The following is a 15051-nucleotide window of genomic DNA, read 5'->3' as shown; positions in this document are numbered from 1 at the left end:
CATCAGCTCCCCTGCTCTCTGTGGGGAAGTGGCTGCAATAGGGATCAGAGCTGAGATTTCTGCATGTTGCACTGAGCCCCAGCACTGCACTGAGCCAGGACAGCCTGCAGGCATCCCCTTGCATTCAAATAGTCCAGTCTGGGGAAATTGAGAGTATGAACATCACAAAACCAGCTACAGCAAATGCATCAGGTATGAAAGGTGAGCAGTCCTGGCTGCGTGATAAACCCAGCCTGGCAGGAGCTGAAGCAGGGTCCTGAAAACTGAAGTGTCATCTTTTTCAAATAAAAAAATGCAGTTATAAAAGCTGGGCTTCCAGAAAAATAGTCAGTGTGCTTGGGAGGTAATTGGACCAGAGCTTCCCTATGGCAGGAATTTGGGGTACCCAGAAGCAGGTGCTGCTCTCCTCCTTCCCTTGATCCCTGATCAAATTCCTGTTGGTTTCCATGCACCAGCCATAAACTGCCTGCCTGGGTCTTTGTTTGGCTGAGAGTTGCATCAGGCAGACAAGTTATTCCCAGCTTAGCAAGGGATTTAAAAAAAAAATCAAAAGAGGGATGAGGAGAGGACACAAAAGCTGGAAAGAGAGAGACTATAATAGAGCAGGGAATTAAATGAGAAGACAAAGGATCTAATTACAAATGACATTATTTGCCTTGTCATCAACCTAATTCAATTTTATTTTCTTATTGCTTTAATCTCTGAGCTTAATTCAGTGGAACACAGTGAGTGAAGGAGGCAGTGAGACCTGCCTGGGTTTTTGAGGGAAAGCTGTGGTGGTGGGCAAGGCAGCCCCAGCCTTGTTTCCTGGGGCTGGATGTCTCTGTTCTCAGTCCTGGAGGTTTCAATTCAGAAAAAGGTGATAAAAATTCAGCATTCCTCCCCCTGCTTATGTGAAATGGGATCTGAAATGGCTCCAGCTTTGATTGGAACCCCGGTGTGACCTGACATTTAGTTGAGGAGGAGAAAGCACAGGTATCTTAAAGAACAGGAGGAAAATAATTCTGACATTGTGCTCTTGATGAGGAAATAACATTTTTTACATCACATCATGCATTCCATTCCATTCCAAGTACTGAGGGCTACACAAGTGATACTCAGAGAGAAACACATTTGGGCTTCCAGAGGCAGCTGGTGATGCTTTGGGGGTTCACATGAATTTTAAATTAAATTATTAAGCAAAAACTGGCACAAAGCTCAAGGACTATATTGCGTAGCAATTTTTTTTAATTCTCTGAAATTGTGCTCGCAGTAGGCAGGGCAGTACAACGAAGCAGTAATTAGTCTGAAACAAATTAAGTTATCTAAATAGCTAAAGCAACAAAACATGGGTAATGTTGCTGGTGGGAAATAACACACTTGACAAGCAAACCAGCTGTGGGGTCTCGCTCACTGGGCTCCCACCACCTGCTCCAGCAAAGCCTGACCTTTCATTCCAGCTCTGGTGGAAGTAGAAACATTCACATTTTAAATTACAGATATTTCAGCCCAACAGCCTATTTGTGTGCAGCATTTATTATCATCTTACACTGTTCTGCAATTGACTAAAAGGGGACGTGAGTTTATTTGGGGGTATCTATAATGCAAGGTACATGCAGCCAACACATCTCCATGCATTGATTTTTGGGCCAGCACTGGGAAAGGCAATTCAACAGACAATTAAATTAGCAGCTACATTTGTCATTTTTGCCCGAAATGAGATCCAGAGAAGAAATTGCCCTGCTATGGGCTCAGAGTTCATCACTTTGCAGGGAACATTGCACATGAAAGCCTGAGCTGAGCTGTGTCTTCATCAGGCTTGGGAGGCCGCCTGTGAACTTCATTCTCTCTGCAGATGACCCAGCAATGCACCTTGGAACAGAGTTATTGACTATAACCAAAATAGGAACTTGGTCCAATGTCTTTCAAGACAAAATTAGGCAACAATTCTAATAGGAGATTCAATATTTTCCTCTTCGTTTGTGTTACAGCTGTTTCTGCACCTGCTCTGTGCTGGTGTAGGGGAGTTGAAGCAGAAATGGGGTCACATTTACAGCTCTGTGGATGAGAAAAGCAAAGGAACGTCTGCACACCCCTGCTGAGGTGTTGTGCTGCATCAGGAAGGGCCCAGTGTCACTGTGCCAAGGCTGGTTTCCACAGGTATCTGCATCTGCTGTGCCCAGTGTTAAGCCTTTCTTTTTCTGTCCCCATCCGAAGCTGCAGCACCAAAGCCCATCTTCAGCTGCCCCTCTGGACAGGCTTCAGGAGCAGAGGACATGGAGCAAGGAAAGCTGAGGGGGGGCTTTTCACCAGAGAGGGCAGTGATAGGACAAAGGATAATGGTTTTAAACTTGAAGGGGAGATTTATGTTAGACATTCCTAGAAATACTTCACCATGAGGGGAGGAAGGCACTGGCCCAGGTTGCCCAGGGAAGCTGTGGCTGCCCCATCCCTGGCAGTGCTGAAGGGCAGGTTGGATGGGGCTTGGAGCAGCCTGGGCTGGTGGGAGGTGTCCCTGCTCATGGCAGGGAGGCTGGAACCTGGTGATCTTTAAGGTCCCTTCCAACCCAAACCATTCTATGATTCTGATATTCTAACAGTCCTTGTGGGCTGCTCCGAGGCAGCTTTTGATCATTCCTGGGGGATCTGCCCCCCAGAGTCACCTCTGCACCCAGAGGAACAATGACAGGGATGCTGCTGAAAGTCCCCTGGGCCCAGGGCTCACAGCCAGCAGGAGAAACGTGCTCAAGTTTGCTGCAGCAGCTCTTGTGTCTTAAACATTTTATACATCATTTTATTCCCTGGCATTTATGGACTGTGTCAAGCACAACTGTGCTCAACAATAACACTCAGAAAACAGAGACGAAGTAATGTCTCTGGTTGCTACTGGGGCACCAGAAAGCAACAGCAAAATGTTTTTAGTGCTCATTAAAACAAACAATAACTGACCAAAAAAACCAAACCCAAGACCTGAAAATCCTTTGAACACACGAGCAGTTGGAAAAGCTCCTTTTCTGTGCCATCCCTTGTCCTTCTGCTTTCAGAACCTAAAGTGAACGTAAGGCTCAAAAGCAGAGGGAAGTAATATTAGTATTTCTGCCTGAGCTGACCATTTTTCTCCAAACTCTTTAATTACACAGGTACACAGGTAACCCCTTTCTGGCTAATCGTAGGATACCACCTGCCATCTGCTCCTGTATTCCAGGTTTGTGGGGGCACAGCTGCATGCTCAGTGCTTAGTGAAACAACTGTGAGCTTTTATAGGTACTTATGACTTCCCCAACAATTAATCTGTTCTAATTAGCACTAGAAATAAATGTTTATGATGTAGGCAATGACAAAATGTATTTATCACCAAGCCAATAATTCACTGTGGAGGAAACTGAAGGCCAAGCCATAGGCTGTGAATTGAAATGATCCTTTCTCTGCTTCAGTGCATAGATACATTGGTATTTGCAGACAGGGAGGTAATGAAACCAAAGCATCCTCACTCATTAGGAGCAGACACTGGCCACCAGCAGAGCTGCCCCTCGTGAGGGTGGGTCAGAGAAGATGCAATTAGGGGCAGATGGGAGTGGGAGCCTCGTTACTGCAGAGTATAAATTCCATGGGGAAAGGGTCTTTCATCCTCCCAGGTACTTGGTCCAGTGTGCTGGTGCTCCTGTAGATCTTCCTGGTCCTTGTGTGCTGCTGGGCTCAAATAGGGAATGTTCATAATCTACAGGACAAATGTGAGTGACTTATTTGTAAATACTTGTACAATCTGTAAAGTTGCCTTTATTTTTCTTGAGGATTCAAGATCATGATTTTGTTTCACAAAATTTTTCTCTAATTAGGTTGTTCCCTCCTCTGTTGTAATATGGGGGGGAAAAGAGGGATTCTCATTGCACCTGATGTTCAGATTAAATGCTTAATTGTCCAGTTAATACAAACTTGCTCACCAAATTTGATGTGAACAACTTTTAGAGATGATACAGAGTTGGAGATGCCCAATATCTGTTTCTTTTTAAGGAAAGCCTTAAAAATTATTCATAACTGTGTTAAAAGCTTGCTCTTTGGGTGTTCTTGTGAATCCTGAATAAGAGAAGACTTCAGAGAAACTCTTTTATTGCTCTGTTAGTGCTCAATCACTGAAAGAGAAATGCATGAGAGATAAATGAGATCTCTTTGTCGTCTCGTGTTTCTCAATTTATTTCGTGGGGTGTATTCCCTCACCCTTCTCTCCAGACAGCACTTTATCTCTGCTTTTCTTCCATTACTTTTCTCCCATTTTTCATTATTTTATTTATTATTTTTTTTCCCCTCTCTCCAGTTCTCTTTAGTTTTATCCAATGGTTTCTCAAGACGATCTGATTAGAAGCATAGGAGGCAACCTCCTTTTTCTGGAATCCTTTCTGGTGAGATCTTAGCTTTCAGGAGATGGCTGCTGTGCTGAGGGACCCAACCCTAAATCATTAAACAATTATAGGTTTGAAAGAACATCAGAACTTGATTAGCTTTCCCAGTCCCCCTGTGCTGGGCAGTGCCTCCAGAGTCACTCCCAGCTCCTGCTTGCCCAGGGCATCCCTCAGGGCCATGTCCCCAGACAGGCTGGCACTGGAAACCCCTGGGGGACATGGCCCTGGTGGCTTCCCTGGCAGCTGGCTGGCTTCAGGTAGGGCTGGGTCAGAACTTTTCTGGGTATATGAAATGACTGTATCACACAACTTTTGGAGTGCTCTGGCCCTCCAGCTCTGTCTCAAAGGCCACCTGCCCTGGCAGAGGGAATGGCTGGGGTCCCTTGAATCGTGGGGCCCCAGGGATTGTGTCCCAGCAGCACAGCAATGCCAGCCCCTCTCCTCCCCCTGCACAGATGGTTGCCTAAACCAAATCCCCTCCAGCAGAATTTCTGACCCTCTTGAGTGCCAGAACCAAACTGTGTTTTAGATGGTGAATTCACTGCTCTTAAAACACCAGCCTGGGCCCCTGACAAAGGACACTGAAGTGCTTTGTTGCTAAAGCAGACAACAGAACCTCTGTGAAATGATCTCCTGTCTCATCTTATTACAGTGCAGTTGCACAAATAACTTCAGATTAAATAAACACATCTGCATACAAATTGATCCAAATATCCTTTGATGATATTCATGATCTGAAATAGAGGTTCAGTTTGGAGGGAATGGATGGTTTCCACTGAAGTTTATTTTGCTCAGGAGCTGGTGCTTGGCTGGTGCTTCCCTGGGAGCAGCCAGGCTGGTGCAGGAGCTGGGCTGAATCTCAAGCAGCCTCCTGTAAAGCAGGAGCTGGAGCAGCAGGGGCATGTAATCAATAGTAAATACTCCACACCCTCACACTCCAAATAAAATTTCAATGCAAGCATTTGAAATACCATGGCAGGAACTAGAATGTTTCCAGACTTTCAGTTCATTGTGGTTGGCTGTGGACAGAGGAGAGGCTGGCCAAGGTGGGTACATCCCAGCCTTTGGGAGCTGGTGCTTGGCAGTTCCTGGGCTGCTTGGGGTTGTTTGGGTAAACAGAAAGTTGTTTTGCAAATGAAAGTTTCTCTTTGATGGTAAATATTGCTGTTCTTCTACAAGAACATAAACCCATAGCTGGAGGGATCAGTAGCAGGGGAAGTTCAGCTCCAGCCACACTTGGTATGTTGCTATTCATATAGGGAGAAATTCCTATCAGAGTAGATTATGATCCCCCACTAATCACAGGGAATGTTGGTCTGTGGATTCTTAAGATAATTGTCTCCATAATTGATGGTAGATCAGATACTGTTATTATTCTCCTTGTCCAGTGAAGTAGAAGGGGATATTATTTCCATGTAAATAGTGACTGGGATCCTTATCCAAATTCTACAAAGAAGAGAAATAGGGGACAAAAACCTGCAAACCCCTCTGCTAGGGAGAGGGACTGGGTCTGCAAGGGGCTGGTGCAAAGCTCCCAGCATAGCAGGGACCCCCGGGGTGCTGTGCCCCCAGGGGGGTGCAGGATGTGGGTGCTGCTGGCATAGCTGGGGACAGAGCCCATCAGCCAGGCTGGCTGGGACACTGGCCCCTTGGTGGGTTCAGATCCCAGCAGGATCCCTCCTGTTGGACAGGGTGTGGGTCATGGCACAGACAGAGCTGAGCTACTTTTCCCCTTCAGGAAGTCCAACATTGCTGACAGCAATCTTGATTTTCTGCACAAAGAACTCAAAATAAAATGTTAATTGCATGAGTTGAGTTTCAGAATAATTTGTATCGCTGGCAAAGGGCTCCTGATTGCATTATTATTTATCCAGCTATTGATTATAAAATATTAAAAGCGAAGCTTGACAGAACCAGAAATTGCTTTGCAACACTAATTATAATGGAAATAGTGCTCAGCATATTACTGCAAAAGTGTTCAAGCCAACATATTAAAATCTTAACGGTTGCAAATAAACCTGAAATTACAAATGTCCTGGGTTTAAATTAGGAAAGATTGAGTCAGTGTAAACAGAGATGGGGTTCCACTGCATCAGGAGAAATTAATGCAGTTTGCTTTCATCTGGAAAGAGAAAAAGCTTAAATGAGAAGGAAGGAATGACTTGAGCCATGCCCAGGCCCGATTAGTGTGTGCACAAATCTCTGCTCTGGGGCTGGGGGGGCAGGCTCAGAGCCCGACCCCCCCGCGCCCCGGGGAGCGCGTCCCTCTGAGAGGCAGCGAAGCGCTCGGCTCGAGTCCTGCGGTGCTGCTGCTTCATTACTTGCTGTCCGTGTGTCCAAGGCAGTTCTTACTTTCGTGGAACAAGGCGTTTTCATCACAACCCCCAAGTTTTGCGCAGGAAGGGGCTGTGCTCGGGGTTAGAGGCAGGGATAACCCTCCCGGGGGGCTGCGGGGCTGGGGCTGGCCGGGATCCCCTGCCTCTGGGACCCCTTCCCACCCGCTGCTCCAGCCCCTGGCAAAGCCCATTCCGGGGCAGAGCATTTCTCACGCAGTTCCCAGCACCGGCTGCAACTCGTTACCAAAGCCCCGCAGCTCCCTGAGCCGCAGAGGAGCCGCTTTCCCACGGAGCCGGGTCCTGGGCATGAGCGCGGGGACGTTCTGCTGTGGGTTACAGTGAAAAATTGAAGCTGCTCTCCTAGCTTCATTTCACTGCGGCACAATTCATTGGTGCCATCTGTCTTAGTCCTTTTTAAGTGGCAGCTCTTCTGGATTGATTGGCAAGTGAATAGATTTCCTGCCACAAAGTTTTGAGGTCAATCAATCACTTAAGTGTATTAATTAAGAAGATCTTGAAGTTGCAGTGTGCAATTTTTTTTTTACTTCAATGAGCTACATGTACAGAGTTGCTTAGAATTTTTTTTTTAAAACAGCTTATTTTTTTACTGCTGGTCAGAATTCCAGGCTGACAGGCACAAAGAGGAGTTGGCATCTCCTCTGAGCAAGATGTGGGGCTTCAGCAGACCCCAGGGTGGGGCTGTGTGGGAACACGAGTGATGGGCAGTGGGACTCTGAGGGCACAGGGATAGGGATGCCCTTCTCCAGAGGGGGAAAGGACCCGGTTATTTAGGCAATTAAAAGTTTGATTACCCTTTTAGCAAGAGTGGGGGTATATGCTGTGGAAGCAATCACAGTGTAGTCAGTCCCTGCCCCAAATGCCCCTGTTTAGGGCAGAGCCAGCCCTGCTGCTGAGCAGCTTCTGCCCTGGCTCCCAGGACATGGCACTCGAGGAATGTTGCCCTATGTTCCCATGGATTTGCAGTGCTGCTCGGCACAGTTAAACAGATAATGTTTTTCACCCAGAGAAACCTGCATTTTTACATTCAGAGCAGTGATTCTTTATCCATGCAATATGTTTCTGTGTAGAGTTGCTGACACATGAAATAGGAAATAGAGGCTGTGGGTTTGTATCCATCCATCCAGTTTAGTTTGTGCATTGGTTTAACTTCATGGTTTCATCCATGCATCAAAAGGGAACAATTTCAGCAGGTTTTTAGCAGGAATATCTTTCCAAGTACTTTCATGAATGTCAAATGTTTCCTGGGTTTTATAAAACCAAAGTTTGTTGGGATCACTGAGCACACCCGGGGTCTGCCCTTGCTGCCTGTGGTGGCTGGTGCCCTCCTGCCCCTTTGCTGGAGCAGATGCTTTGCTTCCCTGGCACACAGTTCTGATGGCAACTGATGGGTGGCTCAGTCACCAGGGAGAACTCAAGGTCAAGGTGTCCTTGGAATGTTCTGCCCCACCTTTACAGGCACTGGTGTGCAGGGGCTGGAGGGCCTGTGGGGCTGGCGAGGAGCAGCGGGTGGCAGGTACAGCTCAGCTTTTCCTGGGAATGTTGGGAATCTGGCTCTGGTTTGGACACACAGGGGTTGCAGTGGATGCAGAGACAGGGCTGTGCAGGTGGAAGGTGGGTGGAATCCTCCCAGGAGGCTGGAGGGAAGGAAGCTTTTTGAAACAAGAGGGTTAAAAACCTGTTTTTAAATTCTGTGTTAAACCAATTGAATCTGACTACAATGTGATGGTGAGGAAACGTCCAACCACCTCTGCAGTGTTATAACAGGCAACAGAAAAGAAAGGAACTGGTTATTTTGGGAATACAGCACTGGTTTAGCTAAACGCAGCTTCTGCAACTGCTGAACTGTGTGAAATTGTAAGTGCATTTTGGAGGACATTTAAAATGCTTTATTTTCTTCGGAATGGGGTATTAATGTGTCCATAAATTCCCCCAGCTCCAGCTGCCGCGGGAGAGGAGCTGCAGTATCCACCTCGGAAATGAGCACGGTGTAATTAACACTTGTCCTCAGCCTCAGACACAACGGGGGCTTCTGAGAGGAGCCGTGCCCAGCAGCCAGTGCCTCTGCAGCAGCTCGTGGGCCTTGGTGGGAGCGCAGCCCTCCCGGAGCATCCCCCCTGGGAACGGGGGAATCCGGTGGGAACAGCCGGGCTGCGGGGACCCTGCTCCGTGCCCTGAGCAGCCCCAGGCCCTGCCGAGTCTGAGGTGGCTCCTCCATGTGCAGCTCCAGCCCTGCTGGGGGGTGTGCAAGCTGTGCTGTGCCAGAGGGGCTTGGAAATGATGCAGTTGAGAACTCGTGTCAAACGGCCCTTCCTTCAGCTCTACGTTTAGTCCACCCGGTTGAATTTCCCAATCTCTTCTTAGGGCAGTGGCTGGAAAGAAACCCAAGGTTGCAGAGCAGCCTGGGCTTGTAAGTTTCTATTTATTGCAAAATAATTTCCCACCCCTGTTTTCTAAACTGCTTTGACAGAAACAAAGCTGCAGGCCAGAGCGTAGGTTTCACTCAGCAGCAGCTGTGTGGAATTGCAGGTTTGACCTCATTTTATCCTCCAAGTATTTAGAGATTGCTTTCATGCCCAGGAACCATATGAGAAGAATATAGATTCCTTCCAGAGCACATGGAGCTTGGAAACAATAAGTGACCTCTAAAGTTGAATTCTGTAGTCACAAGAATAAAGAATTTCTTTCTTTCAGAATGAAAAAAACAGGTTTTATATCAACACCAGAAGAACAGCTGCTCAACTAAAAATAACCAATAAAGTGGAAATAGAAAAGCTGTTTCCAAATTATATCCTTTGGAAGAAATCATTATGCCATTTCTGTGACTCCCTTATGCTTGCCATATCTACCCCCCTATCTAGCAGCAGAGTCTACAGGCTTGAGGGATTTGGTGTTCTTCCCTTGGAAACACAGAGGGAAGCTGTGTGGATTCAATACCAGACGAAATGGGCAAATTTCCACATAGACAATGTGATGCCCAAAGGGCATTTTCACAGAAGAGGAAGAAATAACCAAGTAGCTTCAGGCTGTTTGTCTGTTGGAACAGCTTTCCATGAGGAAAGGGGAACTCTGACACGGTAATGGAAGTGCAGCCAAGTCACTGAATTCCCCAAACTACTACTGCTGTCACCCCCAGTTTCTTCTCCTCAGGGCTGCTCCCTATCTGTTCTCCTCCCAGCCTCTGTTTGTACCTGGGATTGTATCTTGGCAGGTGCTGGTCTCAGCAGCAGGTGTGCTGCCTTGTTCAGCTGCTGGGGCCCGATCCTGCCCCCAGCGTCCATTCCTTTAACAGAGAGCCCTTGGGCACCAAGAGCCCCTCCCTTCTCTGTCCCAGCTGTAAGAAAATTGCCTGAAAATACATGAAAGGACGTAAAATAAGGCTGGATGAACCAGAGGGCCAGCAGCATCTCACCTCCCACCACCCCCAGGACTCTGCAGGTGAGAACCTGGAATTTCAAACCTGATAGAGAGGTACTGGACACCCATTGGTGGGTCCTTTGACACCCACTGGTGGGTCCTTTGACACCCACTGGTGGGTCCTGCCCTGTTGGTATTTAAGTTTCTCTACCCTCAGTCAGCCCCCCGAGCCCTGCATCCCCCGCTGGAGCTGCCCCTTGTCCTCAGGTGAGAAAAAAGGGGATGGGGGTGTTGGGGAAGCAGCTGGAGGGGGGGACACACCCTCTGTGGAGCTGACAACTCCCAACCCACGGGACATCTCAACTGCTTCTACTTCTGACAACAGGTTGTGTTCTCTAATGCTTTTTAGTTGTTGTTTCTTGGCGTTTCTCTTTCCATTTGGCACTTACAGAAAACAAATGGAAGGAAGAAGCAGAGACAGTCTCATATAAAAAATAAAGGGAAAAATCGTAAACTTTAATGACTTGAAAGTTTTGGGGGTTTTTGGTTTTGTTTGTTTGGGATTTTTTTTTTCTTTCTAAATAATACAGGCAAGAAACCCCAGAATAACTCAGCTGAAAGGCTTGCACCCTAAAAATACCCTTCAGATTCCTCAGGAACTTTGGAAGCAGAGTGGCTGGTGGCTTTCCAGGGCCTGTCCTGCAGGAAGTGATCCCAGCCCTGCCTGCAGCAGGGCCCTGGTGCTGCCTGCACTGCCTTCCTCCGGCCCTGGCCGAGCTGCGTGTGCTAAGCGTTACCTGCAGGGAGCGGGGCTGCTGCTGCAGCTCCCTCACTGTCAGCAGCTGTAATCAGGTGTCCCTAGACAACCTAATTAATTTGTTCTGAGTGGAAATAAATGTCTCTAGACTTCCTTTGTCATTTTCAATCTCTTTTCAACTCCCATCTGTTTCCTTCATGGTCTGTGAACTAAAAAAAGAAAGGGGGGGAAAATGGAGAGGAGTTGATCTGAATTTTCCTTATCGAGTGCAGTTGCCACAGTTGGGCTCTGGGGATCTCAGGGAAAGGTTGCACAAGCCTCTGCTGGAATATAAACAGCTGTGGGAAATGCCCTTTAACTGTTGCATGGAAGTCATTAATAATCTGGAATCTCATTAGATATTGCCAGATGTTAACTCCACTGCTCTGTGAGAACAGCTGGAGGTCGCTGCGTGACCAGTGGTGGCAGAGCTGGTTTCTCTCCCGGCAGTGCCCGGTGTCGGTGACAGGAGCTGTGCCCTGTTCCATCCCTCTGCAGTCCTGGGAGACAAGGAGCCCTGTCCCCTGCAGGCACAGCCGTGCCCTGCTGCTGTGTGTGTGCAAGGGCATTGTGCCAACGGGGTGCCTGGAAGGGCTGGGGATGCTCCCCTCCTCCTCCTCAGGTGCCCCAAACGCTGTTCCCTCGCGTGGGGCAGGGTGGGAGCAGGGGGTGGGTGCAGAGCAACCCCTGCCATTTCTGGCTGCCAGTGAAAGCTGGAGCAGGATCCCTTCTGTTTGCAGGGCAGGAGAACAACTCCTTTGGAATGGCTGCAGGACAGTGATCGTTATTTTGAAGCCCTCGTTACAGGAAGATTAATTCCAGTTCCTGAGCAGCTCTGTTCCAAGCTGAGCACTTCAGTGCAGCAGCAGGAGCTGGGCAGTGATTAATTGTCTCGGAGCTTTGATTCAAAGAAAGCAAAAACTCACCAAAGCTAATTTTAAAGAGTGGAAATCCTCTTCTAATGCAGGGCAGGTGATTATTCAGCTAAAACTGGACACTTCAGAGCCTGCCAGGAGGTTTCAGGAGAAGCCTTTCCTGGTGCCCAGAGCAAGGAGAGTTGTGAGGGCTGGGGATTGTGCCCAGCTTGCCCCCCATCCCAAATCCATCCAGGAAACCCTGCTCTGTGCTCCCTCCTGGCCATGTGCCACATCAGGGTGAACTGTTCCCTGGCCAGGGACGGTGGAGATAATTTGTGCTGGGGATGGGCAATGGGTGGTGAGGCAGCAGACACTGAGGCAACGGGGCTGCAGGAGGTGCTGGCTCCTGCAGCTGCCATCTGGGGAAAGGCAACCCAGTGCTGCAAGGCCCTGGAAAAGCCAATTATAAGCTTTCCCCCAGGAGACTCTGTTAATACTCAGGAAAAATTGAATCTGTTTGGGTCCTGGGAGCTCAAGTTCACCTCTGGTGCCATCACAACCAGCATTTTCTGCAATGGTGATCACACATCAGCAGAGCTCCTCTGGTGACAGGCACCAGCTGCCTCTGCTCCCCAGACCATCCCTCCCAGCAGAGTGGGGACAATTTGCAGCCACCCCCAGCACCAGCGATATGGAGGAATGAGGCAGGTGGGGACAACACCCAGGTTCTGCAGGTGTGGGTCTTTTTCCTCCTCTGTTGAGAATAAAGTCAGTTATAAACTGGCTGAGACACTTCAGTTGGAGAACGAGCAGCTCATTACACCTTGCAGTTGATTTTCGTAGCTTTTTTAATATGGTGCATTAGCAGAGTAACAAACCCTGTTACAGTTTAATAAACCTTATTTCAGATGGCACAGTCTTGTTTGAAGATGAGCCAGCTCTGAAAAAGGTGGGACTGCCAGATCAGCCTCTCACTTGGGAAGTTTGGAAGTAACCTGAAAGCAAAAAAAAGGGAAGCATAAAGGGAGAAACAAGCTCTTGTGAGGCAGGACTGCCTGGGTTTGGGCTCTCAGCTTGGTGTTGGGATGATCCCTGCTGGCTGAACACCCTCATGGGGCAGACCAGCCCTTCTGCTGGCTGTGACCTTCTGTGTCGCTTCGATTCCTGGCAAAACGAATTTACTCTCCATGTAATTACAGGAAGAAAATAGTTTTGACCTCAGCTTCATACTTTTCAGCTTAATGTGTATAATTGCTTTGCCAGCCATTTATTACTGTCAGCATTTCCTGTCAGGGGCAGTGGGGAGCAGCAGAAGGAGGGCACAGGGGACGGAGAGGGTGGAGGTGTGCAATAACAAAAAGCTGTTGACAATTGCATGTTAATAATAGATACGGGCCCAGACTGAAGAACCACCCCGCTGTCCTCGGGCACCAGAGGCTCAGAGGGGAGGCAGGTCGGCAGGGTTGCTGTGGTGGGGACAGGGAGTGAGAAGGGAGCAGCAAGGACCTGGCAGCATCTTCCCGTGGGACAGCCCTGCCCAGGCAGTGAGGGGACAAGCGGCAGAGCCAGGGCTGTGTGTGCACTCGTGTGCTGGCAGGAGGCTGCACAACAAAGCCCTGTAACCGATGAGGTGCGACTGCCCTTGGCTCTGTGTAACAGGTGATGCTGCAGCAGCAGAGGAACGTGTGTGTGGGGAAGGGTCGTGTCCTGCCTGGTGTCGGCGGGAGCCCCCACAGATGGGTGGTCTGCAGCATGGGAAGCTGTGCCAGGGCGTTAACGTGGGGCTGCAGCCCCTGTCCTGCCCTCGGGCTGCTTGCTCTGCCCTCCCTCCATGCAGAGCTGCTGCAGGGCAGGTGTGGCCGAGACTAATGAGTTATCGATCAGCAGATAATAGGAGCAGCTTTCTTTTTAATGACTCGATTGCTTATTGATCACAGTCACAAGAGGAGGATGGGAGGTCTGAATGTACACCCCTCGTTATTGCCAACATACCCTGGTATAATTAACAACCAGTCTGGGCATCACCAGTGCTTTCCTCTGTGAAGGTGTGTGATGGGAGAGGAGCAAGGGGGTCCAACCTGGATCTCCCTGGGCTGCCCTACCCAGGTGGTGACAGAACATACACGAATGATGACCCTTGGGCTTTTTTAATGCTAAGCAGTTGCATGAAAAAATGAAACAAAGTCACATAACTTATGCCAATTTTTTGTGTTACTAGTCTTTGAATTCCTGTTTCTCATGACAGCAGGCTGGCAGGGGATTACTGGTCCCAGTTCCAGTGCTTCCCATACACAGCTACTTCTTCCTCATCCTCACTTGGTTGCTGCCCTGGTAAGCACAGCAACAGGTAGAACCAGCAAAAGGGCTGCTCGTGAAGAAAAATGGTTTGGATTTTTTTAAGGAATTAATCTCATCTCCTTTGAAACAAAGGAGCTTTGATTAATCAAAGGATTATTTTTAAATGGGCTTTGGAATTTTTTTCCCTGAATTCCCCCTCCGAAAGGAGTTGTTTTCATTACTATTTTCACATGGCTTTATCCAGAAACAGAAAAGATGCCTCCCCCTGGCCTGACCTGTTTATAACTGCATTCCCAGGCACATGCACCGGGCACTGTTGGGAAGGGGAACACCAGCCTCGACGAGGAGGAAACTCCCCATTGAGCTGGCAGCTGGGATGAATAGGGGGAAATGTAGCTCTTGGAAAAGTGACTAGCATGGCATTGTTTCAGGGAGCACTCTTGCAGCATGTTTTTATGTCAGACCATTCTTTCTGGGCAGTGCATTTAGTGTAAAAGGAAACAACACACAGGGAACAGGGTCAGCCTTACACCCAAGTTTTGGGAACTGCCATTTCCTTCTTTCCATGGATAGCATCCTGGTGCCTCAGCAGTAGGGGGGATTGGCAGCCCTGCCGAGGAGAGGAAAATGCCCTGGAGAGGCTGGTGATCTTCAGCCTTAATAACACAAAGGCTATTGCCCTCATGATACGTGAGACCCCTCCTCTGTGACCAGCAGCAGGACAGAGATGCCCCAAATAGGAAAGCATCTGGAGCAGAAATTGAGGACGCAGGGCTGCTGGAGGGGGACAGGAGGGGTTGTGGCCTCTGAGCTACTTCTCCCCTACCAGCCCCAGCTCCTGGCCGTGCTGGGAGCCCCAGGGCCCCCCAGCTGTCCCGGGCCCTTGAGGATCCATGTTGCCAGAGCACACAGCCCCAAGGCATCAGAGGGTGATGAGGAACAAGGTGGGGAGCCGGTGCCAGAAATACCTGAAGCTGTGTCACCCACGCACGTGCCAGGGCAAACCATCCCCT

The 15051-nt window shown here is 48.8% G+C and overlaps 1 protein-coding gene across 1 annotated transcript in view; it reads left to right on the top strand.

Annotated features, from left to right (window-relative positions):
- Positions 1–13365: 13365 nt before the first annotated feature.
- PPM1J (protein phosphatase, Mg2+/Mn2+ dependent, 1J) overlaps positions 13366–15051 on the top strand; it is an 11235-nt gene continuing 9549 nt past the window's right edge. Inside the window, exon 1 of the mRNA XM_010002254.1 lies at positions 13366–13370. Within this exon, the coding sequence (XP_010000556.1) occupies positions 13366–13370 (5 nt within the window). The remainder of the gene's footprint in view (positions 13371–15051) is intronic.

This window comes from Chaetura pelagica, unplaced genomic scaffold (genome assembly GCF_000747805.2).
Source record: "Chaetura pelagica isolate M959 unplaced genomic scaffold, ChaPel_1.0 scaffold181, whole genome shotgun sequence".
In the NCBI taxonomy this organism is placed as follows: Eukaryota; Metazoa; Chordata; class Aves; order Apodiformes; family Apodidae; genus Chaetura; species Chaetura pelagica.
This window is presented reverse-complemented; position numbering and strand designations above follow the sequence as displayed.